Source organism: Arabidopsis lyrata (genome assembly GCF_000004255.2).
Source record: "Arabidopsis lyrata subsp. lyrata unplaced genomic scaffold ARALYscaffold_8, whole genome shotgun sequence".
NCBI classification, from domain to species: domain Eukaryota; kingdom Viridiplantae; phylum Streptophyta; class Magnoliopsida; order Brassicales; family Brassicaceae; genus Arabidopsis; species Arabidopsis lyrata.
The window spans coordinates 19,044,486-19,070,897 of record NW_003302548.1 but is presented as its reverse complement, the minus strand read 5'-3'; the positions used below and the strand labels follow the sequence as shown (position 1 = coordinate 19,070,897).

General features: G+C 36.2%; 9 protein-coding genes across 10 annotated transcripts; 6 read left to right on the top strand and 3 right to left on the bottom strand.

The window, feature by feature from the left end:
- Positions 1-155: 155 nt before the first annotated feature.
- LOC9302399 (ubiquitin-conjugating enzyme E2 7) lies at positions 156-1,854 on the top strand. The gene is made up of 6 exons (XM_002866279.2): positions 156-303; positions 396-498; positions 853-950; positions 1,074-1,174; positions 1,333-1,410; positions 1,513-1,854. Exons 1-6 carry the CDS (start codon positions 261-263, stop codon positions 1,588-1,590), a joined length of 501 nt encoding a protein of 166 aa, XP_002866325.1. The 5' UTR covers positions 156-260; the 3' UTR covers positions 1,591-1,854.
- Positions 1,855-3,221: 1,367 nt separating this feature from the next.
- LOC9302398 (UDP-glucuronic acid decarboxylase 3) lies at positions 3,222-5,925 on the top strand. Its single transcript, XM_021031088.1, has 12 exons — positions 3,222-3,390; positions 3,497-3,596; positions 3,865-3,951; positions 4,035-4,122; positions 4,229-4,320; positions 4,406-4,470; positions 4,561-4,649; positions 4,743-4,820; positions 4,913-5,006; positions 5,089-5,219; positions 5,352-5,392; positions 5,487-5,925. Exons 2-12 carry the CDS (start codon positions 3,516-3,518, stop codon positions 5,667-5,669), a joined length of 1,029 nt encoding a protein of 342 aa, XP_020886747.1. The 5' UTR covers positions 3,222-3,390; positions 3,497-3,515; the 3' UTR covers positions 5,670-5,925.
- A 115-nt stretch (positions 5,926-6,040) lies between these two features.
- On the top strand, positions 6,041-7,323 carry LOC9300701 (putative pumilio homolog 16). Its single transcript, XM_002866277.2, has one exon. The coding sequence runs from the start codon at positions 6,213-6,215 to the stop codon at positions 7,185-7,187; it is 975 nt and encodes a 324-aa protein (XP_002866323.1). The 5' UTR covers positions 6,041-6,212; the 3' UTR covers positions 7,188-7,323.
- A 4-nt stretch (positions 7,324-7,327) lies between these two features.
- LOC9302397 (protein TOC75-3, chloroplastic) lies at positions 7,328-11,086 on the bottom strand. Its single transcript, XM_021031080.1, has 6 exons — positions 9,621-11,086; positions 9,278-9,499; positions 9,063-9,170; positions 8,773-8,967; positions 8,193-8,696; positions 7,328-8,113 (listed from the first exon to the last, which is right to left on the bottom strand). The coding sequence occupies exons 1-6, from the start codon at positions 10,884-10,886 to the stop codon at positions 7,874-7,876; spliced, it is 2,535 nt and encodes an 844-aa protein (XP_020886739.1). The 5' UTR covers positions 10,887-11,086; the 3' UTR covers positions 7,328-7,873.
- A 1,193-nt stretch (positions 11,087-12,279) lies between these two features.
- LOC9300700 (NAC domain-containing protein 19) lies at positions 12,280-13,967 on the top strand. Its single transcript, XM_002866276.2, has one exon. The coding sequence runs from the start codon at positions 12,362-12,364 to the stop codon at positions 13,208-13,210; it is 849 nt and encodes a 282-aa protein (XP_002866322.1). The 5' UTR covers positions 12,280-12,361; the 3' UTR covers positions 13,211-13,967.
- A 2,908-nt stretch (positions 13,968-16,875) lies between these two features.
- On the top strand, positions 16,876-17,654 carry LOC110224279. Of its 2 annotated transcripts, XM_021010270.1 has the most exons (3): positions 16,876-17,199; positions 17,311-17,455; positions 17,516-17,654. In XM_021010270.1, the coding sequence occupies exons 1-3, from the start codon at positions 16,891-16,893 to the stop codon at positions 17,620-17,622; spliced, it is 561 nt and encodes a 186-aa protein (XP_020865929.1). In that variant the 5' UTR covers positions 16,876-16,890; the 3' UTR covers positions 17,623-17,654. The 2 variants fall into 2 exon arrangements, with proteins under 2 accessions (XP_020865929.1, XP_020865924.1); XM_021010265.1 differs by having other exon boundaries at positions 17,311-17,654.
- A 267-nt stretch (positions 17,655-17,921) lies between these two features.
- LOC110224286 (uncharacterized protein At1g43920, Chloroplastic-like) lies at positions 17,922-18,969 on the bottom strand. The gene is made up of 2 exons (XM_021010283.1): positions 18,425-18,969; positions 17,922-18,360 (listed from the first exon to the last, which is right to left on the bottom strand). The coding sequence occupies exons 1-2, from the start codon at positions 18,572-18,574 to the stop codon at positions 18,073-18,075; spliced, it is 438 nt and encodes a 145-aa protein (XP_020865942.1). The 5' UTR covers positions 18,575-18,969; the 3' UTR covers positions 17,922-18,072.
- A 348-nt stretch (positions 18,970-19,317) lies between these two features.
- Positions 19,318-20,393, bottom strand: LOC9300699 (copper transporter 1). Its single transcript, XM_021010276.1, has one exon. It carries the CDS (start codon positions 20,118-20,120, stop codon positions 19,617-19,619), a length of 504 nt encoding a protein of 167 aa, XP_020865935.1. The 5' UTR covers positions 20,121-20,393; the 3' UTR covers positions 19,318-19,616.
- A 2,940-nt stretch (positions 20,394-23,333) lies between these two features.
- On the top strand, positions 23,334-24,207 carry LOC9300698 (copper transporter 3). Its single transcript, XM_021014474.1, has one exon. The coding sequence runs from the start codon at positions 23,524-23,526 to the stop codon at positions 23,977-23,979; it is 456 nt and encodes a 151-aa protein (XP_020870133.1). The 5' UTR covers positions 23,334-23,523; the 3' UTR covers positions 23,980-24,207.
- Positions 24,208-26,412: the final 2,205 nt, after the last annotated feature.

The window sequence follows — 26,412 nt, the reverse complement described above, 5'->3', positions numbered from 1 at the left end:
ATCTGTGATACTAAATCAAACCCGGTTTAACTGTAAGAGCGTCGTTAGAATTTTAGTAAGTTAACGGAAAGTGGAAATGTCTCAAAACCCTATTGGTTAGAACAGTAAAGTAGAGAATAGGTATGCCCGTAGCAGATCCCAGCTCCTTCCATGTGTTCTCATAATGAAAACATCGATTCCCGAAAATTCACAAAATCAGAAAAGCTTGTCATATAAAAAAATCTCAATTTCAATTCTCGATTTCTCTATCATCATCATCCATGGCTTCGCAAGCTAGCCTTCTCCTTCAGAAACAACTTAAAGGCAAGCCCTTGACTCTTTTTCCTTTTCTGAATCAATCTTGTGATTGTTATTTTCTTCTCTAAATCCGAATTTTTGTTGTCTTCTTGATTCAGATCTCTGTAAGCATCCTGTTGATGGATTCTCTGCTGGTCTCGTTGATGATAAGAATATATTCGAATGGAGCGTTACCATTATCGGACCTCCTGATACTCTCTAGTAAACGCTCTTCCTTTATTGCTTTCTCTCAGATTTTTTAGCTAGTTTTCTGATTCTTGATTCTTGTCGAACAGTTTTTTTTTTTTTTCATTGGATTCAATGATTCATGTGTAATTGTTATTGCTTGAGATTGAACATTGTAGATCACATAATTGTGGGATTCTCGTATTCTTTATCTGTTTTTCTCTTTGTTTGTATCGGATTTTTTTTTATTCTTGATTTAGGTTTGTTCTTATATAGTGCAGATAGTTATATTGAATTGCTCTCAATACTCTTTTTAAATTTACCCTTATCTGCAATGCCAAAAAGATTTTGCTTGTTGTGGATATGGTTTAAAACTTGGTGAAAATGCAGTGAAGGAGGATTCTTTAACGCTATTATGACATTTCCGCAAAACTATCCGAATAGCCCGCCAACCGTGAGGTTTACTTCGGATATGTGGCATCCTAACGGTTAGTTTTCTCTCTATCGGTTTTAATCGGGAAAGGATTCGAAGGAATTTGAATAGAAGACAGACATTTTTCTATTTGTTATCAGTCCTTTTCTTGAATGGTTTACTTATATCTGTCCTGCAGTTTATTCTGATGGTCGTGTTTGCATATCTATTCTTCATCCTCCTGGTGATGATCCTAGCGGTTATGAGCTTGCAAGCGAGCGCTGGACCCCTGTTCATACTGTATGTTAAATTGATTTGTGTTTGTTCATTTTTGTTTGCATAACATGTCAGTGTTTTGCTTCAGAGTTGTAGATTCTATGACTAGAGTTACTATACTTCTCACACTCTAAATGGTTCTCTAGGTGATTTGTTCCATGTCTCAAATTCTGGTGTTTCAGGTTGAAAGTATAATGTTGAGTATCATATCGATGCTTTCTGGTCCCAACGATGAGTCTCCAGCAAATGTTGAAGCTGCCGTGAGTTTTTCAATTGATTTATCGCTCATCAGGTTCAATGCATATATCTTGCAATTAAGAGCAAAACATGCTTATGAATTTTGTGTGTGTTCTCTTGCGCAGAAAGAATGGCGAGAGAAGAGAGATGAGTTCAAGAAGAAAGTAAGCCGCTGTGTCAGAAAGTCTCAAGAAATGTTGTGAACAACTTCCAACTTCACACCTCTGAGATCTCCGGAGTTTCATCAAAAGTTCTTCATATTCCTATCTGAAACCCTTCAAAACTGTCCAAACGCAACTTGTTATGACTCGGTTTACATCTCTTTTTGTCGCGTTCGAGAACCAGAGCGTTCTGAAAAGTGTTTGGTTGAGAAAAGTGTTGTTCTTGATAAACTAGCATTAAAATTTATAAATTTCATTTGTTAAGAATACTTCTTTGCTCTTTGATTTTCCGCTGCTTACACTTCACAGTTTGTTTGTTTCCAACGTGATCTTGCGCCATTGCATACCTTGCAAAGTCGTTGTCATCGCAATAAAGACCGGGTGATGTCTACTTCAATGTGAGTGGGTTTAAGCCAAACTTCCTTGGAAAGAAAAATGGGACATTCTTATATATCGAAAGTGTGATGTCCACTTCAACAATGTCATTTGAATGGGTTTGAGCCAAATTATCTTTCAAACAAGTACAGCCTGAAATCCTCTAAATCTCACAATATACCTTCTTTAACTACCATCTAAGAACACTGGTAGACCATCGTAAACAAAAGGTGAGAAGTTTTCGCCTTATCGGGTTGGAATATCTATCTAGGATGAACTATCAAAATTCCTTTAAACAATGCAATGTTTGATTTGCAAACTTGAGGGAACCTTCGGGTTATATGAGCTTGATGACTTATCCGGATGTCTTTATTTTGTTGGTAGAAGAAGTAACTAAGAACTTAAACAATCTTACTATCTTAAGAAATGTATTCATTTATTCATTTTACAAAAGAAGTGTTGATAGCTTCCTCTTTTTCTTCAGTCAATAGAGCCAATGTAGAGTTAACAATGATCCACTTATGGGTTGGGAGATTGAAATCATGTGCTTTATGTTGATAAAACGTAAGTCATACTTCTAGTTTGGTTGGTGTTAACAAAAAGTAAGCCTTACTCAATTGAACAATTGAGTTTGTTGATAGGATATATATCTCTTTTAAAAAATTATATCTTCACAATCTTGTAGATCTTTAAAATGTTTTTCCCCGGATGTTTAATTATTGTTTGTTTTTAAAATTAATTATTCCAAAAAAAACAATTTAATTAAGTGATTATAACTCATGTTTCAAAAAAATTCTCATGAAAAAACTAAATATGGTGGCTGGTGGATTTGTGGATGGTAGATAATGAGTTTTGGAGTCGATGGTGGATGATACATGGTAGGATGGTTGATGGTGAATGATTGATTGTGAACAAAGTTGTTGACTTGTTTTGTATAATGTAAAATCGTAGTATCAAGTTATATAGCAAATTAATAGATACTAAAATAATAGATGTAAACACGTACAAAAAAGATTATACTATAATTTTCAAAAGTTTTATAGAGGTAGATGCAAATAAAACTAAACACGTAAATAAGAAAGGTGAAAAAAAAGTCAAAATTTTAGCTGTAAAACTGTGAAGAAGGAAAACAAAAATCTGCAAAAAAAAAAGTAAATAAAATTGCCACGTAAGATATCTGTTAGGTCAAACGTTGTCGTGATTTAGTAGCTAACGTCAATTCTTTTTTTTTTGTTAATTTCCGCTTCCGCATTTCGTGTTTTTGAAGTCTCTTAACTAAAATTAAATTAATTTTGTAATTCCTTCCTTTAATTAAACAGAGAAATTAAAAAACAAAATCTTTAAATTTGGTTATTTGTTCAGACACCTGGGACTATAAGTAGACGATCTCTCCTTGTCTTAATCTTCTCATCAGATCAGAAGATTTTGGTTCTAAATCTTGTCTTCTTCCATTCCCCGAAGCTTCTGGTAAATCTTTAATCGAATTCCCTATCTTCTCTTTTCTCAAAGTTTCGTTTTTTTTTTTTTTAAACTCATGTCAATTTCAATCTCATTTAATGCGTTTTTGGCTCAGGATTGAGATCTCTGAAGCAATGGCAGCTACAAGTGAGAAACAGAACAGCACAAAGCCTCCTCCTTCTCCTTCTCCTCTCCGCAATTCCAAGTTTTGTCAGGTACAAACTTTGCAACTTTCTTTTAATTTCATTAAGATGCGATCGAGACCATTATGTAATGACTTGATCTCTTTGACATTGGAATGAAGATTCCTTGAAATCGAATGTCATTTAGATCTGACCCTTTTTGCTGGCTACATTGTGGGAGAACTTTTGTATCATTGTTGGTTTTATAGAGATTTTACAGAATCAGATCTTGAGGTTTTATTAGTTTGATCTGATTGGCTGATTATGAGATGTTTACTTTTTTTGTTGTTTGTTTGTGTAGTCCAATATGAGGATCTTGATTTCTGGAGGAGCTGGGTTCATTGGTTCTCATTTGGTTGATAAGCTTATGGAAAATGAGAAGAATGAGGTTTGTATGCTCAACAAAAATTGAGATGCTTTTATGTTTTGTCAAGTTTGATCATTTTTTTAATGTTTGGTTTTATACTCCAGGTGATTGTTGCTGATAACTATTTCACTGGATCAAAAGAAAACCTCAAGAAGTGGATCGGTCACCCGAGGTTTGAGCTTATTCGTCACGGTATGGTCTCTAGACTCTCAGTTTATTGTTGTTAAGCGTCTTCTTGTTTATGTCAACGAGATCCATCATCGAGATCTCTCTTTATTTGGTTTTGGGCTTTATATAGATGTTACGGAGCCTTTGTTGATCGAGGTTGATCGGATTTACCATCTTGCTTGTCCTGCCTCTCCTATCTTCTACAAGTACAACCCTGTTAAGGTTTGTGTAGAATATATATTCTTATATCACTTTAATATCATCAGAAGGAAGCATTAGTTTTCTGATATATAATCTGTTTCTGCAGACAATCAAGACCAATGTGATCGGTACACTCAACATGCTCGGTCTTGCCAAGCGTGTTGGAGCAAGGTTCAGGACATATTCTGCTTCCTATTTTTTAACCACATCCTTCTTTTAAATGCTCAGCTTTGCAACTAACGCTTGTTCTTCTCGAAACAGAATTTTACTCACCTCAACCTCTGAAGTTTATGGAGATCCTCTCATCCACCCTCAACCTGAGAGCTACTGGGGAAATGTCAACCCAATTGGTAAGTTTCAAATGTTCTCATCTTATAGAGGAATCTTCTTGCATTTCGGTTTTAACAGCTTTGAAAACTTAACCTGGTTGTTATTATGTAAAGGGGTTCGGAGTTGCTATGACGAAGGCAAGCGTGTAGCCGAGACCTTGATGTTTGATTACCACAGACAACATGGCATTGGTCAGTTTTGTACCTCCCTAAGCTCACTGCATCCCTTTTTCTTTATCCAGTGATTCCTTTAAGATTCTCATTGGCCCGTTTGTTATTTGTAGAAATCCGCATTGCTAGAATCTTCAACACGTATGGTCCTCGAATGAACATTGATGATGGGCGTGTCGTGAGCAACTTCATTGCTCAAGCACTCAGGTAAAGTCATTTTCTCGCTCAACTTCATCGAAACCAAGTTTTGTTTCATCTCTGCTTAGTTGTTTCCATGAATGTGTTGTAGGGGTGAGGCATTGACAGTTCAGAAACCGGGGACACAGACCCGCAGTTTCTGTTATGTCTCCGACATGGTGGATGGACTTATCCGTCTTATGGAAGGTGATGATACTGGCCCTATCAACATCGGTAACCCAGGTACGCCTTTCCATTCCAACATTTACCTTAACCCCTATAACTAGAGTGTGGTTTTTGTTTCATTTGAACCAGATTGAGCACCTCTAATCTAGAACCGCAATCGCTTCTTTCTAAAATCTCTCTGTTTCTCAGGTGAATTCACAATGGTGGAACTTGCTGAGACGGTTAAGGAGGTTAGAGCCGGTTTACTCTAAACGCTATGATAAAGCCTGCGTTTGTATCATGTTTTAGTTCCTTAATGTGTGTTTTATTTTATATTAAACGCAGCTTATTAACCCAAGCATAGAGATAAAGATGGTGGAGAACACACCGGACGATCCAAGACAGAGGAAACCAGACATTAGTAAGGCCAAAGAAGTGTTGGGTTGGGAGCCAAAGGTGAAGCTAAGAGAAGGACTTCCTCTCATGGAAGAAGATTTCCGACTAAGGCTCAACGTCCCCAAAAACTAAAACGCACAAGAAATCACAGACGCGGTTTTGAGTTAACGAGTGTTCAGCTGTTGAGTTATATAATGGTGCTATTATACTACAAAGTGGTGGGTTTGGTTTCATGTGTTATTCATATTGCTTTTTGTTCTTAGAGAAATAAGTTGGGAAAGGGTCTCTTTTGTGAGGAACGGCTCTTTCTTTGTTTTTCAGTATGTTGTGTTATGGTTATTGTTTTGTGGTTTTAATGAAATTTGTTCACAATTATTTCCTCACGGAATAACAGTTTTTTTATACTATCAATTAAAAAAAGTATTTGGATATTATTAATCAGTTAGAAAACAAAGTAAAAAGGAAATTAGTGATATATACATATTTTTTTTGATTAAAAAATCTTTAGCGATATTGCTAAGAATTTCCAATTCCTTTTGGAAGAAACGAAAACCTCTAGTATTATATATAGGCATCACAACAACACTAAAATCTCCCGCATTCTCCAAAATCACACAACAAAAATTCTTGTTACTTCTGACTTTCGAGAGTAATTCTGTAGATCGACGTAACACAATGGCAAACACCAATCCCTTTTCAATGTCGACAATGTTCAATGCTTTACCGGAACTCCGTTTTGCCCCCGCAAGAGAAATCATTAATGAGGAGCCTCCGGCGATGGATTTGCGATGGATGTTCAACTTTATGACTAGAAGCGAAGATGTGCCTCGTTTCAAAGAATTGATCTCAGTGTTAGACACGAGAACGCTTATGTGGATGGCGTCTTCTTTGACGTCTGACTCCAATTACTTCATGGTCATCGCAAGAAACCAGTACGGCTCCAAAAGCATACAGAGACTCATGGGGATGTCAGATGACGTGGACGTCTTCTTCTTCGAGGCTATCATGCGACTCTTCCTCTATGTCATGACCGACAAGTACGCGTCCTACGTGGCAATAAAGGGAATGAGAGTTTTTCAACAGGACAAGAGAGAGTTGATGTATGAGCACATTCTCCAAAACGCGCTTTACCTGGCGCGTGACCAACACGGTTGCATCGCCCTCAACGAAATCATAACCGACTTGGACGATCCTTACTACAGAAACCAGCTCCTGGACATAGTCGCGAACAACGCTCTTTTGCTAAGCAACGATGCTTATGGGAACTTTGTGGTCCAACACGTGCTTAAACTACGTGACTTCCGCTGCACGCGTAACATCGCTGATAATCTATGTGGCCACTGCGTCGAACTCTCGTTTAAAAAGTATGGAAGCTACATTGTGGAGCGGCTTTTGGAGGTGGGGGACTCAGTAATGGAACTAGTGGTTATGGATCTTTTGGCGTGCAAGAGAGAGATGTTGATGAGGTTGGCGAGGAGTGAGTACGGGAATTTCGTGGTGTACAACGCACTGGATTTAACGAAGGACATTCTTACGGCTGATCTGTTTTATGGTTTGGTGAGAAAGCTCATGCCTTATCGCCATCTCTTGCGTAGGTCTCCTGGAAGCAAGATTGCAGCCATCCTGGACTCAATGCCTGTCCCAAACTAGTTAATGCTAGTTATGTTTTGAGTGTTCAGTTTTTTGTTTTGGTATTTTATATTAGGATTGTTGATTAGTGAAGTCTAGTAGAAGAATGATAGGTTATGGATTCTCATTACCTTTATAAAGAAGAAAAAAGAAGCTAAGTGTTGAAGAAGGAGACAAGTAAGAAAGACTCTAGTTGTGAGAGAGGGTTTTAGCTACTATCTTTACTTTAGAACTATGTCGTTTTAGGCTTGTTGGTGTATTTAAGCACTGATTCCGCATTATTAGGATTTTATCTTATGAATGATCGATTATCTTATCAAATGAATTCTCCTTAAATTGACTTAAACGAACAAGTTTATCCATTAACGGCGCAATACTTCTCTCCCTCTTTTTCTTTCCGTTCAATTTAACTTCGATAAGCTTCAAGCCTTCAACGCTTATCAAAGAAGTTTGTCAATTTATTTCTGTTTTAATGATCCAAATTCGATTGTAACAAATCAAACACAAAATATTGCAGTTTCTATCTATTTTTGTTACAGTTTAAAAAAGTATTTATCTTAATTTTATGTAACATAAATAGATCATAAAAATAACTGGCGGATATAAACGAACAAGTTACCGAATAAAAAAACCTATTTCTTTATGATCAAGTCTCAAACCTATGTGTAACAAAAGACCAATTCTTTTGCAAGACATCAACTTAATCCTTAATATCTTTCTCCGAACTGAAGAGACAGAGCACCGGTTCCACAATTGTGATCAACAGCATATTCAGCTCGTATCTGACCAAGTTTCACACCCACACCATAAGATGAACCATGTCCCTTTCTTCTGAAAGCCGTGGTCGGATTTCCTTTCACATCCTTTGAACTTCCCAAATCGTTTCCATGCTCAGCAAATGCATACACTTGTGTGTTCTTTATAGGTACTCTAACCTCAGCACCAACCTATACAAATTTTTAACACCAAAAACACCATGAGAATTAGTTTAAAAACAATTTGAATGAGTTTTGGAATCTTACTTACCTCGACAATGTTTCTAGCTGCACCGAGCTCTCCCTTAGTGTAACCTCGAACAGAGTTAGGACCTCCAAGAGCAAAAGCATCATATCCAGGTAGATCACCTACACATCCAGCGTAATGGCCATGGAGAACTAGAACTGGTGGTTGCGGTTTACCGGGACCTTCTTCTACTTGTCTCAGTGGAATCAATTTTGTTAAAGTTAGTTGATGGCGGTTGAAGAGTGGGGAATTGCTTCCTATACCTAAGCCTTGATCCACCTGAAAGATCTTCCTATCTCCGACAATAGCTCCATTCACAAACTTGGTGTTGTCTTGGGTTATATTACCTTGTAGAAAGGCTACACGATCAATACCAGTACCACTAAGAGTTGTTGGAGGTCCATTAACATTGATTCCTCCATTAGGTAATAAAACCTGACCATTTGAAGAGATTTTCCCGTTTTCATCTCTAGTTGTTATCTCTTCCAACACAACTCCATATGTTAATTTACTCTGACGTGTGAAGTCCTGCGCATAAAAAAAAACCTAGATCGTTTAGGTTCTTGTGGGAAAAGAAAACAAGTTGATCAAGGGACTTAGTTACCTCAGTTATAGTAGCTTTCACACCAGCTCGATCCACCAAGATTGGAGCCACTGCTTCCTCAAATCCAGGGCCTCCAGTGAACACTGGGCTAAGTTTACTACTGTTGAAGATACTCGTTTTGAAGGTACGGTTTCTAGGATTGTTAACACCGTCTAGATATGGGTGTACATACTCAAGCTTAAACGAAAGATCATCCTGCGGGCCAAACCAAGTGTATATATATATGGATGTTATCAAACCACAATTTGAAACAGATATGTATCAGAAGCATATAGAAAGTGATTGTGTACCTCAGGATTCAAGAAGTTACTAGTGGTTACTGAACCAATGAGAGATCGATTAAGACCCTTGATGTTTCGATGTTCGAAAGAAACAGTCCCGCTTGGCTGGAACGACGCCTAATAAACGCAAGATAAACAATGGACATATAGAAAATTCAGTGGAAATTTAAAACTTTAAAAAGTTCCAAGTTTAGTCGACAATGAACATATACAGCAGCACATACCAGTGAAGGATATCCTCCAGGACCTGGAACAATACTCCAATCTGCACTGACGTCTACAGATTTCTGATCTGCCTCTTGAAGCTTGACCTCAACAATTACACCTCCTTCCTTTTTCTCATCTGGTACTGGCATAATCTCGATGTTAGAGAACAATCCTAAAGAATGAATGTTCCTCACAGCTTCGTTCGCAACTTTCATGTTGAGCACATGACCTGGACGTAACTGTTAACCAAACAAACAATATATATGATTTTCAAATGTCAGTTACATTTTCTGATCTGAAACCTCTAAATCCATTAAAAATGTTTTAGCAAGTTCTTGATTTCAAGTCAACATACATTACCTGTTTTGGAATTTGTCTGCGCACGACAGGAATCTGTGTGTTACCTTCAACTACATTACCAAGCTTATCTTGAAACTGAATAACCAACTGTGTTATGTCTCCTTCCATAACTTCAAAAACAAGTTCCTTACTGTTCAAGTTCCCAAAATTCACAACATTAGCATAACTATACCCTTGGTCTTGGTACCACTTAAGAACTCGTTCCTTAACCTTATGCAAAAGCCTCGCACTTAAACTCCTTTGATCCCTTAGCATAAGCATCGCCTCTCGTTGAATCGATCCCGGAAGCAAACACGGCCTCGCCTTCTTAATCCTCTGCTTATATTCCTTCTCTTGACTTCTCAAGTACTCAATCATCTCTTTTTCTGTCATGTCTGAATCAATCTTTACAGGTTTTGGTTGTGTCATTAACCCTACGTTGATGCATCGAAATCTCTCCGCGCCTTGCCACATGCTCTCTGCGAAAGAGATTGTAACACCTAGGGTTCCGTCAGGCTTCGTCTTCCCTTCGAAATCGACTTTCTCAAACCATCCGCAAGTAGTTAGGGTTTCTAACTCCTTCTGTAACTGAGCTTTTGTGTAAACTCCTCCTTCTTGAATCGACACCATCTCGAAGAAAGAATCATCTGTTTCAACGGTGGCTTTTCTTCGTCGATCAAAGAACATAATATCTGAGATTTTATACTTTTTCAAACCACTTAGCTTGTTCAACTGTACAACAATGTTCGCCGGTAAACCGTGAGAATCCCAATCCGGTGACTGTTCTTCGTCGGCGACAGCCACTGGTACTGCCAGAGAAAACAATTTCCTCCAAAATCCGCCATCTCCACCGAAATTCCCTCCTCCTCCACGTCCACCTCCTTTTCCTCCTCCGCCGCCGCCTCTTACAATCGACAGGAGAGAAAATAGTCGTGGAAGAAACAGAGCCGCGGCGGAGGAAACAGAGGTGACTACGAGAGATATCGCAAGTGGCTTACGGAGATTACAGTTGGACGAATCCTTCGGCTTAGCGGAGGAACAGAAGACGAAAGATTTCGACAAAGATTTAACAAGAACATTGTTGGAGGAAGGTTCGATCTTCTTCCGAGTAGGTAAGTTTGCTGAGCAAGTTAAGGATTTGAAGCGAGAGGAAGAAGATGCGTTGAAACGAAGTTCGCGAGAGGAAGATAAGGGATAATATTGACGGCGAGAAGAGAGATAAGAAGAAGCGGTGGTGTAAACTATCGGCGCCGCGATAAGCTGGCCGTTGAGGGAGATTGTGGGCATGACGGAGAGGAGGAAAAGTTTTTAACTTGCAGACAAAGCTAGAGACTTTTGGTTTTAGGTACAGTTGTCTTTAATTACAGAAGTATTAAATGTTTTAGACACTTTTGCGATCAAACATACAAGTCTTTTGGGCCATATAATTTACAAACGGGCCTGGGTCGAAATTTTTGTTTTTTTTTGAAACAGTAAGTTGCATTGGTTCCGTGTATTTAATTATTCAAACTCTTTATAGCTAATCTCATATTTCATCTACTTATAACAATTCTTTATGTTTTTCACCAGACTTTACAAATACTAATATTTAACTAGGTTCTATTTTACGCCATGTATGTAATCATGTTTTTGAAATTTTTATGAAAAATAATGTTGTGGCATATATGGGTGGATCATAGAATGATTTTATACCATATGTTTGAAATAAGTATTGTATAGAATGAATTATAGTTTAGTTATATTTATCATTTTTTCAATTGATTTGGATTAGTTTGAAAGATTTTTTTTTATTTTGTAATCAATTTCTTTTTTAATTGCTAAAATATTAAAAACGAATTTCTTAAGATATATACAAAACGAATTGCTAAAATATTATTAAGATATATACAAAATCTTAATATTGTTTTTAAATATCTTATTATTATCTTATAATTAGCTACAAACAAAACAAGTATAAGATATATACAAAATCATGTAAAACAATAAATAAAAATTATACGTTATAATTTATAATTTGTAAAAATATTATTAAGATATATACAAACTTTTGCAAAATAATTATAGAAATTAGCTCCAAGTATATAAAAAAAGCAAATTTATGAAAAAAATAGTTGTGGTCATATAATTCATGTCTCTACATGCTAAATAAATAAGGAAAGAAAAGTTATATATTATTAGTTATATTTATTATAATTGTTTTGAATTGATTTGGATTAGTTTGAAAGATATTTTATTTTTATTTTGGGATAATTTTAATTGCTAAAATATATAAAACGAATTTCTTAGTAGGATTCCTTATTTAATTTCGTTTTAAGAGATAATATTTTATCATGAGATTTTTATGAAAACAAAATTCATTAGATTAAATTTAGAAATTTGCTACAAACAAAACAAGTATAAGGAGTCTTGTAGCTAATTAAGAAATTTTGTAGATAATTATAAAAATATTATTAAGATATATACAAAATCTTAATATTGTTTTTTTATATCTTATTATTTTCTTATAATTAGCTACAAACAAAACAAGTATAAGATATATATACAAAATCTTGCAAAAAAAAATAAAAAATAAAAAATTATAATTTATAATTTATAAAAATAATATTAAGATATATATATAAACTTTTGCAAAATAAAATAAAAAAAATCAGGAATCCCAGTTTTAAGTTGTTATATATACACAATCACTCATCTATTTTCATAATTTACAATCCCAAAACGCTTTGATCTCAGCTCAACCTCAAGACTGTGGAGACTTCATAATGATGAAGGATGTTTATGCTAAGGATCCATGGTTGTTGGACCATCCCAACAATTCTTTATTCAAGGAAGACGAATGGTACTACTTCTCGACAAGGACTCAGATCTCTGAGAAGAAGATTGGTCGTGGTAAGTACCCGAAGCGGAAGATCACCGGAGACAACGACGACGGCATCGACCGCGGGAACTGGAGGATAAATAGGAAAGAAAATATCATCGACGAGGATACAGGGGCTATCATTGGGATCAAGAAAAATCTAACTTATAAGGGCACCAACACGAACAAGAAACAGAAGAGAGGAGACGGTGCTTCTTCTCCAGGCAGCGAAAGCGGCTGGATTATGGACGAGTTTGTAATTTTGTTACCGGAACCGGACGATGATAAGTTTCAGGAGCTAGTCCTCTGCAAGATTCACAAGAAAAAGAAGAAGGACAAGAAGGATCATCAGCATGAGTCTCCTTCTTCTTCCTCAGAGCAGCAGCCGATCAAGAAAAGGAAGTCCAAGAAGTCCAAGAAGGAGCATGAGTCTGTTCTAGCTGCGTCTTCCGAGCAGCAGCAACCATTATTATGCAGTGGTAATGAATCAGAGATTCCGAAGATAGCATCATCTCCTTGTTCTGCTGCGGAAACAGAGAGAAACGGGGAGCAGAGTGGAGAAGGAAACATGGTTAACCAAACAGACGTACTCGCAACAGAGAAGAATGCCATGGAGATGACACGGGAAGAAGAAGGAGATTGGATTGCCGATATGTATGATATATTTGTAAACCACCAATATCGTGACATGATGATCAATAACGCGGATCAACCAACAATATCCATTCCTCCAGTAGAATACCCTTGGATTTGAGAATCAGTGGACAAGCCGATGAATCAGTATGAAGCTCTCTACTTCAGGAAAACCGTTCAACGTTCTTGAAGAAAAAGATACCGTAGTTAAATTTTCTTTATTCTAAGTTTGTCGTGAGATGATGACTCTGCTACAGACAGTTAATTTGTTTAGATATGGTATAGCTTAAGGTTCTTGTTTGAATAGCTCATGGAGAAATTTATGTTTCGATTATCCGATTGAATATTACATTTTTTCAGCAAATAAAAAGTATACATTCTTTCTAAGAACAATATAGAAATAATAAAGGCTTTTAGCGTTCAAGCATATCTGTGAAGTATCGTTTGATGAAAAGGACAATGTTTTGTCATTGTCTTAATTCGTCAAAGTTAGCATTAACAGATGCTTGGGAAGGAAGTAACGTCTTTTTCTCGATTAAAAAATGATTTATTTTGTGATAATTTGGCTTGAGATAATATCTAAGTCATCGGAATGAGGCTACTTCGCTCCAAATAATATGCATAATCTCTTTGTTCGTTCTATATTGGTTCAATTCTCTGGGTATTCTTCATTACATTCTTCTGTTTTCTTTGTGGTTTGTTTATTGCTCAAAGACTGTATCGCTTATTGTTCTCGCAAAGTCAATCGTCAGAAAGAATCAAAGAATAGCTCATCGTTAGATGCTTACATGCACATAAAAATCCTACTAAAATTATAGTGAGAAAGATGTAAACATAATGTTTCGCTTAGTTTTAGAACCTTTCATGAATAGATCATACCAATTCTTGATCAGAAGCATTCGCAGTTCCTTGAATGTGAAGAAAACGCCTCACCAAAGATATGGAGGCCACTACATTACAATTCAATTTGGCATACAAAATAGATTAAAATGGTATTAATTAATCAGCCATAACAATGTTGGTCCCGAAAACAAAGAAAATCTGGACCAAGTAACCAAAGGGTTCAAAGACATTCACTTGCTTGGAACAGACGCTAACTCTATATGGAACTGACCGGATTTACCTGTGGCAGAAGATTAGGACTTGCTTGATCAGTATGCTGCTCTCTGCTCCACATATAGATAGCACTTAACTTTCATGAAGAACATAGGAATTTAAGACCTGAAGATACTATACATAAAAGTTGTAGTTTAAATAGCTCTCCAACATCTGTTCGAACAAAAAAAAAAAAAAAAAAGCTCTCCAACAAATGTTTGGGGGAAAAATGTCATTTAATAGCCGAACTTTCAAATTGTGGCCATTTGCCACACCAACTTTACATATGGCCAATTTATACATGATAAAAACGTTGACTTCCGTTTACCACATGACAAAATCGTTGATCAAGCCAAATCAACAAGCCGTTAACAGATCCGCTAACACCCGTTAACACCCGTTAAGCCCCGTTAAAATCTCCGTTACTTCCCAAAACGAAGTCGTTTTGGTTTTAATCGAAACTTCAAAAAATCGAAATCCCCAATTCTGAGAAAATCAAATCCCTAATTTTTCGAAAGAGATTCTCCGATGAACTAGCAATTGTGAATCGTATCGAGGATTGGGTCTGTAATTGAAGCTGAAATGCAAGGCGAATTAGATAGAGAAGAAGGGGTTGTCGTCGGAGATGGAGTTCCATGTCCTCCGACGGAAGAAGCTTCAGAGTTAGCTGGCGGAGCTCAATCTTCTACCGGAGCTAAAGGTCGAGCTTCAGGACGGTGTCGGAAACAAAAAAGAGTCAGAAATGAAGAAGAGGAGGATGAAGAGCCTGAAATGGTGCATGAGCCTGACATCGAAGATGACTGCGCCGTGTATGGTGATGAAGACTGTGATGCTGTTGATGATGCAGTTGGTGGTGGAGATAATGATGTTGTTGATGATGCAGTTGATGGTGGAGATAACGATGATAATGGTGGTTTAGCTGTGGAAGAGAATGTTAACATGGAAGAAGATTTTCCCGAAGCTTTAAGAGGAGACCAAGGTGATACAGATTCTGACAGTGGGGATGATATCTGGGAGGATGACAAGATTCCAGATCCTTTGTCATCGGACGACGAAGATGAAGACAGAGCCGAGGAAGAGGGAAATCAAAGTGAAGAAGAGGATCCAGAGGTGTTGCTAGCTCTTGCGAAAACTTTCAACACTCCTGATGACTTTAAGCTTGCTCTTTTGAGATACTCCTTAAAGACAAGGTATGACATTAAACTCTATAGGTCTGAAGCTTTGATAGTTGCTGCTAAGTGTTGCTATGTTGGTGATGATGGTGTTCCTTGTGGCTGGAGAGTCTATTGTTCATATGAGAAAACAAAACATAAGATGCAAATAAGAGCATATGACAGTGAGCATATCTGTGTTAGGTCAGGATATTCTAAGATGTTGAAGCGGTCTTCAATTGCATTATTGTTTGAGGAAAGGCTGAGAGTGAATCCAAAACTTACAAAGAACGAGATGGTTGCTGAAATTAGGAGGGAATACAACTTGGAAGTAACTCCAGATCAGTGTGCTAAGGCGAAGACCAAAGTGCTGAGAGCAAGACATGCTAGTCATGATGATCACTTTTCAAGAATATGGGATTATCAAGCTGAGGTTTTAAAGCAGAATCCAGGGACAGAGTTTGAGATAGAGACAGTTCCAGGGCCTGTTATTGGAAGCAAGCAGAGGTTTTATCGGTTATATATATGTTTTAAATCTCAAAAGGATTCTTGGCAGCAAACTTGTAGACCTGTGATAGGGATCGATGGAGCCTTTCTGAAATGGGATATAAAGGGTCATCTTCTTGCTGTTGTTGGAAGGGATGGCGATAACAGGATTGTTCCTATAGCTTGGGCAGTTGTAGAGATAGAAAACGATGATAATTGGGACTGGTTTATGAGACACCTCTCTGCTAGCTTGGGACTCTGTGAAATGCAACATCTAGCTATCATCTCAGATAAACAGTCGGTTAGTTTTCTTGGTTTATTAGAGTTTGCTTATGGTTTTAAGTCTTCTATGAATGGTTTTCAGCTTATTTTCTTGTGTTTTCTTATGTCATTTCTGCAGGGTCTAGTCAAAGCTATCCATACCATACTCCCAGAAGCTGAGCATCGACAATGTTCAAAGCATATAATGGACAATTGGAAGAGGGACAGCCATGATATAGAACTAACACGTCTCTTTTGGAAGATTGCCCGCAGTTACACCACAGAAGAGTTCAACAATCAAATGGAAGAGCTTAGGAAGTACAATCCTCAAGCTCATGCAAGTCTTCAGCTTACTAGTCCAATGACATGGTCAAGAGCCTTCTTTAGAATAGGGACATGCTGCAATGAGAACCTCAATAATCTCAGTGAGTCTTTTAATAGGACTATTAGACAGGCTAGGAGAAAGCCTTTGTTGGATTTGCTAGAAGACATCCGGAGGCAATGCATGGTGAGAACTGCAAAGAGGTATATCATTGCTGACAGATTGAAGACAAGGTTCACAAAGAGAGCCCATCTTGAGATTGAGAAAATGATAGCTGGGGTTGGAAATTGTGAGAGATATATGGCCAGAAACAATTTGCATCAAATAGAAGTGAATGGTGTTAGTTACTTTGTAGATATGGAGAAGAAAACTTGTGGTTGCAGGAAGTGGCAGATGGTGGGGATCCCTTGTATTCATGCGGCATCTGTGATAATAGTAAAAAGAGAGAAAATTGAAGACTATGTTAGCGAGTATTATACAAAGGTAATGTGGCGAGAAACATATAGGGATGGTATTAGGCCTGTCCAAGGGATGCCATTGTGGCCTAGAACAAATAGGTTGCCTGTCTTGCCACCACCATGGAGAAGAGGCAACAGAGGAAGGCCTAATAATCATGCTAGGAGAAAGGGAAGAAATGAGACTGCTTCTTCTTCTAATAAGAACAAGATGTCACGGGCAAAGAGAATCATGACATGCTCTAACTGCCTGCAAGAAGGGCATAACAGGCAAGGATGCAAAAATGCAACAGTCTTGAATCCACTACCTAGACCAAGAGGAAGACCAAGAAAAAGGCCGGTATGGTTTTAAGCTTTTTATGTTTTATAACTCACTGAATGCATGTGTTTTCTGTTTTACAACTCACTGTTTCATGTGACAACTCACTAAATTTATTCTGATTTTTGGTAGGCGCCAGAAGTGCTTGCAACATTTTCTAGTCAAGCTCATCCTGGATCACAAGAGCAAGTGCAAGGCTCACAAGGATCACAACCTCATCTTGGCTCACAAGGACAAGGGCAAGGATCACAAGCTCATCTTGGCTCTCAACAAGGATCACAACCTCATTTTGGATCACAAGGATCACAAGCTACATCAGGGCATCGATCACACGGTGCACAAGCTCATCAAACGCATGGAGCAGATTCACAAATTCAACCAGAAGCACAACCAGAAGGACAAGGACTTGGTAGATTTGCATCATGGTTTCAGTGTTCCACTTGATAAAGATTTTCTGAAGTTATTTTGTTTCTGAACAAAACCTACCAGAAGCACAACCAGAAGGACAAGGACTTGGTAGATTTGCATCATGGTTTCAGTGTTCCACTTGATAAAGATTTTCTGAAGTTATTTTGTTTCTGAACAAAACCTTTCTATCGGAGTATTTTGGTCTGTTTGAACCTAACTTGTTGTTGTTTGGTTTTTCTACGACTTGTATTGTTCTTTCTGACTTGTATTGTTCTTTTTGTTTAGTTGTATGAATGGTTGTTGGTCTTTCTGACATAACTCTTATTGATCAACAGAAGACAAATTTGTATTTCCATTACCAAAAGCACAACTCACAAGGATCACAAAGCCATAATAGCATTACATTAAAGCAAGACACAACACTAAAGACACAAACAACTAAAACTCATACCAAACAACTAAAACTCATACCAAACAACAAAGAAACTAGTAACCTAAAACAAGATTCTGGTTTTTGAGACCAAACAACAGTAAGATCACAATTGCAGTAATAGTTAAACAAATGCAGACCAACCACAATTTGATTCTCTTAATTTCTCTTTTGCTCCACGTTCCATCTTCCTTCAATTCATTGATCATACACTTTAACTCTGCAATCTCGATTGAAACCTCACATTTGGCATTGTTTATTTCATTGTCAATGCTGGAGATTTTCGGCTTAGCGTCTACAACCTCTTCGTAGACACAATCTTCAACCCATTTAAACAAATGGCCCTGCGATCACGTTGAAAATGTATTACCGACCAAACCAAAAAAACACTAAATCAAATCTACTTACATCATTCAAGGTTGGACAACGGAAGAACGGTCTCCCTGGGTTCTGCTTCGTCTTCGATGTGAGAATGACAACGTCTAAGCTGCAGTGACACTTTGAAGGAAACCCGCGGAACTCGCAACCTCCATCTTGAACACACGAATTGCAACTCATATCTCTGGTAGAATTGGAGAATTCGATGAAAAAAACAAGATTTCGAGCTCAAAAGGAAGATAATGCTAAGAATTGATGAGAATTGAAAATTTTAGGGTTTGAAATTGAATTGGGGATTTCTCAGAATTGGGGATTCTTCAGCTTTTAGAAGTTTCGATTAATCTCTAAACGACGCCGTTTTGGGCATTAACGGAGGTGTTAACGGGTGTTAACGGGTGTTAGCGGATCTGTTAACGGCTTGGTGTTTTGGCGTGGTCAACGATTTTGTAATGTGCTAAATGGAAGTCAACGTATTTGTCATGTTTAAATTGGCCATTTATGAAGTTGGTGTGGCAAATGGCCACAATTTGAAAGTTGAGCTATTAAATGACATTTTTCCCAATGTTTGGGACTGTGATTTATGAATCGATAGGTTTACTTGGTTAGATGTGTTTGGGCTTTCTGGAATGAAGAGGCCCATGATGAATTATGAGGAGAAGGCCCACTCAGAAACTATGTCTTTTGCAGAGTATGTTAGAAGGTCAAACATAAGAGAAACTGAGCTTTAGAGTTTGATGATCTTTGCCCCCAAAAAAAAAAAACTCTTGGCTATATGTGTCGCCGTGTCAGCGAGGTCACGACTCACGAGACTATAGTGAGAAAACGATAGTTGTAACCTATGTATTGAATTTGGGTGTATTCGATAGGAAGATATATCTTTACCTCTTATTTACATTTTGAAAGAAATTTTGTAAACACATCTCTAAACTTCAAAATTTATATAAGAAAATTGTATATGAAAATCTGGGAGAAAAAAAACAAATTGGTGTCCAAAAGTAGTAAACTGTATATTCAGCTTTCACCATTAGCCAGCAGAATAAAACAAAATATTTTAAAGCAAAACAAACAGAAAATATCAAATATTTCTCCTCCTCACATTCACACACATGAACCTCAAGAACAAATCCACAATAACCAAGAAAACTACAACCCTAGATCTTTAATTTGAACCACAAGCATGAATCAATCCATACATATATATAAATCATATATAATATTATCATCAACAAGCACAACCTGAAGGAGGAACATAGTTAGTTTTCCGGTCATCGGAGGTATTCCGGAAAGTTTGGCTTCCGAACAACATGAAACCAACGGCATGACCGGCGAGAGCAACGAGAAACACACCGGCGTTAAACGACATAACGGCGAGCATGACTAGATATGCAAGACCGGTACGGAGGGTATACACGGCGGTTTGGATTAGTCCGGCGGTGCGGTTAGCCGAATCTCCGGTGGAGCCACGAAGGAGAGAGGAATGAGCAAGCCATTCGGTGAGGACGGCGAGAAAGAAGACAAAGATGAGACAAAGAGCATACATGCCGGAGCTTGTTCCGGGCCAACCGGAGAAGAGAACCTCCGTGTTCTTGCCCCAAAAGAATGTCATGTGCATCATCATCTTCATGTGGTGTTGTCCTCCTCCTCCGTTCATCGATCCATTGTTCATCATAGATGATGGTGATGATGATGATGGTGGAGGCATGCCATGCATGTGATCATGATCCATGGTTTCTTTGTTCTTGGCTCTTGTGTTTTGGTTGGGAGGATTGGAAAAATGTAAGAAATTGGTTGTTTGGTATTTAATGGCATTTATTTGAGATTCCTTTTTAAAAATGAAATTTCGGTTTCTGTGGAGATAAGAGTATCGATGTTAATGTAGTACAGTACAACTTGTTTTTTGACTTGTCAAACTTTATGTCGTACTCGTACATAAAAGGTAATTTTTAGAAAGTAAAAATAGAGAATTATTGCATGTCCTTCTAAAATCCCAATTTTAGTTAATTAAGTACTATATTAAGTTCTTAATTTACACTCTTTTTTCGGCTTCTTGATTTACAATTTTCATAGTCCATTCATGGAGTTCTCAGAATTGCTAAATCAATTTTGGTTTGTATAGGATTGAGATAGACAATCAATAAATGTTAAAAATTTACATAGGTACTTCAAGTTAATTTTACTATAATTTCATTTACAAGTTAATATATGCGTTAGATTAAAACTGTTTTTACTTTTACTCATGAATATATTAAGATTTTGAATGGAGACAGTATCAGTAAAGTAGGACACATAAATTAAGTAAAACGATACGGTTGAAGTTTTACATGTGCAAGAAAATACAGTCAGAAGAAATGCGATTAATGTAGAATTAACGATATAGAACAATGAAAAATGATATGGGATATGAATACAATAGTTTATCAAATTTTAAAAAATGTTTTTTAACATATCAATTTTTTTTTGTTTTGAATATGAATGTTTCAGTTAAATTTTTCTTTAAAAAAATAATTTATTTTTGAAATGAAATGTACGTAAACACACCGAATTTTATGCTTTTTTTTTTTTTTCGGCAAATCAAATATATTGATATCATAAAAGTTTACAAGGTACATAATAGATACAAAACAACCATTGTACGCAAATATAGAAAATTGAAACAATTTCGATGAAAGAGTGGAGAGTAACCCTGCTATCAAAAGCCTTACGGGCTAACAGATGAAATCTGTTATGTCCCTCTTTCACATACTTGTTATTGGCTATCAGCTTGCTGCTGAGACTCCAAAATGCCTTTAGCATTACTTTACTTTTGAAATGTGAACTTAATGTTGTTGGAGATAATACTGTATCTTGTCGCTTCGTTGAAATCAATACATTTGACGACTCCGGGAAAGACTCGCTTTGATCAGTGGGTAGTCGCCTTTGTCTTATCACCCATATTTGTTGCCATGGTAAATGTTTTCTCTTCTTAAAATCAGACATGCCATTCATGGAATCTACTTGTGAACCGAGATAAACCAAGACCCAATCCAAAAAAACAAGTGGCCATCTGGGCGAGGTCGAGGCTTCATCTATCTTCAATAGAAAACCAAGTTCGTCTTCTGATGCATCGTATTCAAGGATGACGTTCATAAATGGTTGGTGTAAAATCATCATATGCGGTCGTCTCCTCATGTAATCGTGAACAAAACACTGTGAAGAAGAAGCCTTTCGTTGGACCAGATACTTCTCGGGAATCATCGTTAAGAAGAAGCTTATTCTTGGTAAGGTGCATTTCTTATTTTCACTGCGAAGAACTGCATGTGATTCATTTATTATTGTTTTTATCAAAACATGATGTTGATGTGCTTTTATAAGGTTTGTTGAATGATAACATTAATAAGTAACCGCTAAAATTCCGCCTTTTACATGTCCTCCATTCAAGGGTCTAGTTTAGAAACATTAATAACACGATGGAGATTTATCGATTGGACTATTGTTTCCGTGTTGAAAAATCTAACGGCTATTGGATCTTCTTATAAATTATTTGTTTCCTTCCTCAAAAGATGTTTAGACAAATTGTATGTTCTGCCAATTAACATGAAAAATTGTATGTTAGCTTACAAAACAAATCTAATAGATTCAAACTTTATATCTACTGTAAAACAAAAAAAAACATTGGAGCTTTGCCAAATATTGATGCAGAGATATCTGCAGAGCCGGCTCTTTAAGATATTAAGGCCACAAGCCCTTTTTTTTTTGGCCTACTATACATTACTTTTTTTGAAAAAGACTTGAAAAACAGGAAAAAAAATGAAATGGGGATTCGATCCCTTGATCCTTGGAAGAGTAACTCTTAGTCTTAACCAGTAGAACCAATGAAACTTTCAGAAAAAAGCGGCCGAATATCAACTATATAATTTGGAGGCCACAAGCAGATGCTTCATCTGCCTGTGTCAAGAGCCGGCTCTGGATATCTGATTGATTGATTAGCTTAAAACTTAACGAAGAAAAGAACAAAGAAAAAAGGGAAAAAAAAAAACAGAAAGAAGAAGAAGAAGATATTTGATGTGAGGTTATAAAAGAGCAGTGTTCAAGAAAGCGCTAGGTGCTAAGCGGGCGGTGACCCAGTGCCTAGCGCCTAGAACGCCTAATCGGGGCCTAGACGATTTTTTAGGCGGTTTAGACGTTTATAACATAAAACATTATCAATATGATATTATATATAAAAGTTATATAAAATATCTATATAAAACTAAAAATTATGAAATTATAAATAAAAATTAGATAAAATATTTATTTATATTTATATTAAACAATATATGAATATTTATAACTATATATATAAATAAAACTCTAATTGAAATTGAAAAAATACATTAAACAAGATCTATGTAATTTTAGGCGGTCAAGGCGGTTATCTAGGCGTTGCATGAGAGCCTAGCGCCTAGTCGGGGCCTAGGCGACCGCCTAGACCGCTTTTTAGAACACTGTAAAAGAGACGTATTATATGGACTTTCCATAAATACATCGTAAACATTACGTTGACGAAACTCATTGAGGCGAACGATTACGTCTAATACCGTTTGAGGGTTATTGACTTTGGGCTTGTTTAAAGAAAAGTGTCATTCATTACTCTGAATTATTTTTTTCTCAGCCCACATAAATACCAGTGTTCCTAAAAGGCTAAAACAATTGAGCAGCCCATAAACAGAACTTTCTATTAAACCTAGAAAATATGTTATTTACTTAATTAATTTTTTTTTCAGGTTTGTTTTGTTCTGCACACTTTAAATATTAGTAACAAATATTAAGAATTTTTTTCCGTTTAACAGTAAAGCTAGAAACCAGACGAAATCACAGTCTCAAAGTCAAAAACAATAAAAGATTCTAAATTTCTTCAGCTTTGGATAATTTAAATTTTCAATTTTTAGACTTAAAAGAAAAAATCTTTGGACATAATCTCAACTAAATATCTTTGAAGTACAATTTTAAACTCAAATAAAGTCACAATTATCGCATTATTGTTGTGAAAATGTACATTGTACTACACACCAAACTCCAACCCAAAAACAAAACCCTTATAAATACCCCCACACACAAGTATACAACAACAACAAAATCTTCACATAGCACGTTAAGAATATCTCTAAACAATGAACGGCATGAGCGGATCTTCTCCGGCGGCTCCGGCCCCTTCACCATCATCGTTCTTCCAACATCGCCGCCGTCACGGTGGCATGATGCATATGACTTTCTTTTGGGGAAAAAACACGGAGGTTCTATTCGACGGCTGGCCAGGGACCAGTCTGAAAATGTATTGGGTCTGTCTCGCCGCCATCTTTGCTCTTTCCGCTGTCTCGGAGTGGCTATCGCGGTGCGGTTTCATGAAATCCGGTCCGGCTAGCTTTGGGGGCGGGCTAGTTCAGACTTTGGTTTACACCGTGAGGGCTGGTTTGTCTTATTTGGTCATGTTGGCTGTGATGTCGTTCAATGGAGGAGTCTTCTTGGCTGCAATGGCTGGTTTTGGATTAGGGTTTATGATTTTTGGAAGTAGGGCTTTTAGGAACACTAGCAGTAACAGTCACACCGAGGTTCAATCACATTGTTGATTTTTTTTTTTTTACATAGTGCTTGTTGTCTTGATCCTTTTTATTTTTCTTGTTTCCCGTTGAAATAATGATTTCGAAAATAAAATTTATCATGTTTTTTTTATTTTTAGATGAGTACGATTGGAAGTTCTTTAAGCTCATTTTATTGTAATCTCTAATGTATAATTGTGTAAGGTCAGGACGTCAAGTCAAATTAATCAACTAGTAATCATACGCGTTACGTTGATCTATCCGCATAATAGTTTCTGGATTCTAATTTTTTTTTCTTTATTAGAGAACGATGTTATTGATGAATTCAGAGTTTGCGGGAAGAGGTTGCGATTAGTAAGGACTAAGACTTGATGCCACTCTTTGAAATTAAACGAAAAATTAAGATTTTTTCCTCTCTATATTATCGGTTTAATATGATTTGTTTGTTCTGATTTTATCAGATCCTAAATATTAAGCAGTTTTTTAGGTAAAACTGGTTTGGATTTAAGCCAGAAAGATTCAAAGATATCATTGGGCCTACAGGGATGTAGAATTGGTCTGGGTCGTCAATTTCTGAGAAGTGTATAATAGATTTTGTAAGATGAGAAATATCTATATATACATTTTTGGAACACTTTTAGCAAATAAATTCTGGGGTTGGACAGTATTTACAAAGAATGCCCTTGGCATTTATTATTATTTTTACAAAATTTAAATAAAAGATATTAACCAAACAATATCTTGCCTAATTCGTTTCTAAAAATCTCTACACAATCTTTCCATATATCTTCAAAAAAATTTATAGCAAATATTTATATTAACTTTTTGCATAGCAATAAAAATACTAATTTATAATAATCAAAATATTCACATAGAAAAATCAAATACACATACAGGAAAAAGAACAATATCTATCATCATTTAACCCGTTGCTTTATTTAAATTAAAAAAAAACACAAAAACTTGAAATCATATACTTTATATGATAAATTTAAAATATATATTAGTAGTATAAATTTAAAACCGTTCAAAGAACGGTATACTACGGGTGAGATCCTAAAATTATTAGATTTTATAACAATAATAATTATTTTCTTGGATTTTAGAATACTAATAATTTAGCTAACGAGATAATATAGACGGGTTTGAGTCGATATTAATAAATAACGGTATATCACGGATGAAATCCTAAAATTTACAATCAAAATATAATTATACAATCTTAAACACAAAATAAAAGAAATAATATTAACAAAACAAATCCAACTTAAATTTAATATTTTTAGTTATAAAAAAACCGACCCACGGTATACTGCAGAGTAAAATATTTAAAATTTTAAAATCTACCATATATCGTTACTTAAAAAAATGTATGTTTTCGTATCTATACTTCAAAATTGATAGATAGATATCTACATTTAAAAATATAAATTAATATGATATATCTTCAGTTAATCTTTTAAAAAATAACATTATATTTTTCTTAAAAATATAGTCCCGCGGTATACCGCGGGTTAAATTCTAGTATTAATACAAAAATGTATGGAATTTCCATGATTTTTCATTTATCAGGTTGAATGCGCTTATAAGGACGTGTGTCTGATATCGGGATTAGTCATATTTATTTTGCGAGTGTTTTCATCTTTGGTTTGAAGTCAATCTTTCTTATATAGATTTATTTGCGTTTCTTCTCAAATGGTTATAAATTTTGATGAGTTAATTTTTCTGATCCAAAACAACAAGTTGACCGAGAAAAATAAAATGAACATACATATTATATGGGCATCAAGTTTAGAAAAGATTGTCCTTTTGAAACTAGTTGTTGAATTTTTTTAACTGATATATAACAAGCGATTTAAACAAGGTAATGACATCATATGTGTATTAGTGTAACATTTCCAATCTCTCATCTCGTAATAGTTGTTAAAAAGTTTCCCAAAAAAAATCCAAGTTTTATAAATTAAAGCTTCCTGAAACAATTAAGGATCAATTTAAAATGTTCGTTCCAATCACTCGTCTTATTGATAACTAAACGGGTATTCCGTTCCAAAACGGACGTATTTATAATTTTATAGTCACCCAATCTCATTAGTTAGCGATCACAATCACCACATAATCGAAATATCTCAAATTGAAAAGCGGGAAAACGGTATTTTTCAACCTCAACTATTTGCTGGCGGGTTTTTCCAACCCAAACTATGACCTCCAGTCGATTTCAACCTAAACCTAAAAATAATTCAAAATCGAAACCTGAACTAATGCAAATGAGCCGATTTCAACATGACACGAAACAGTGTTAGTTCGGAAGTTAACGATTGTTCAACCTTAGGTAATTCGCTCTTTGTAGTATTCAACAAATCCTGAGATGAAAATTAAACTAACCCATGGGAAGTCGTTAACTTCCAGATCTATACAGGGTGCCAGCTCAGTAGTCGAACTATTACTTGTCGGTATACCTTTCTT

Excerpts from the sequence above, each read along its gene's own strand:
- LOC9302399 (XM_002866279.2), top strand. The coding sequence starts at position 261 with ATGGCTTCGCAAGCTAGCCTTCTCCTTCAGAAACAACTTAAAG. Across the intron at positions 304-395 it reads CCTTCAGAAACAACTTAAAG|ATCTCTGTAAGCATCCTGTT; the intron begins GCAAGCCCTTGA and ends TTCTTGATTCAG. Across the intron at positions 499-852 it reads GGACCTCCTGATACTCTCTA|TGAAGGAGGATTCTTTAACG; the intron begins GTAAACGCTCTT and ends GTGAAAATGCAG.
- LOC9302398 (XM_021031088.1), top strand. The coding sequence starts at position 3,516 with ATGGCAGCTACAAGTGAGAAACAGAACAGCACAAAGCCTCCTCCTTCT. Across the intron at positions 4,321-4,405 it reads ACAAGTACAACCCTGTTAAG|ACAATCAAGACCAATGTGAT; the intron begins GTTTGTGTAGAA and ends CTGTTTCTGCAG. Across the intron at positions 5,007-5,088 it reads TTCATTGCTCAAGCACTCAG|GGGTGAGGCATTGACAGTTC; the intron begins GTAAAGTCATTT and ends AATGTGTTGTAG.
- LOC9300701 (XM_002866277.2), top strand. The coding sequence starts at position 6,213 with ATGGCAAACACCAATCCCTTTTCAATGTCGACAATGTTCAATGCTTTA.
- LOC9302397 (XM_021031080.1), bottom strand. The coding sequence starts at position 10,886 with ATGCCCACAATCTCCCTCAACGGCCAGCTTATCGCGGCGCCGATAGTT. Across the intron at positions 8,697-8,772 it reads TGAAAGCTACTATAACTGAG|GACTTCACACGTCAGAGTAA; the intron begins GTAACTAAGTCC and ends TTTTATGCGCAG. Across the intron at positions 8,114-8,192 it reads CAGCTAGAAACATTGTCGAG|GTTGGTGCTGAGGTTAGAGT; the intron begins GTAAGTAAGATT and ends AAATTTGTATAG.
- LOC9300700 (XM_002866276.2), top strand. The coding sequence starts at position 12,362 with ATGATGAAGGATGTTTATGCTAAGGATCCATGGTTGTTGGACCATCCC.
- LOC110224279 (XM_021010265.1), top strand. The coding sequence starts at position 16,891 with ATGTGGCGAGAAACATATAGGGATGGTATTAGGCCTGTCCAAGGGATG. Across the intron at positions 17,200-17,310 it reads GAAGACCAAGAAAAAGGCCG|GCGCCAGAAGTGCTTGCAAC; the intron begins GTATGGTTTTAA and ends GATTTTTGGTAG.
- LOC110224286 (XM_021010283.1), bottom strand. The coding sequence starts at position 18,574 with ATGAGTTGCAATTCGTGTGTTCAAGATGGAGGTTGCGAGTTCCGCGGG. Across the intron at positions 18,361-18,424 it reads GTTGTCCAACCTTGAATGAT|GGCCATTTGTTTAAATGGGT; the intron begins GTAAGTAGATTT and ends ACGTGATCGCAG.
- LOC9300699 (XM_021010276.1), bottom strand. The coding sequence starts at position 20,120 with ATGGATCATGATCACATGCATGGCATGCCTCCACCATCATCATCATCA.
- LOC9300698 (XM_021014474.1), top strand. The coding sequence starts at position 23,524 with ATGAACGGCATGAGCGGATCTTCTCCGGCGGCTCCGGCCCCTTCACCA.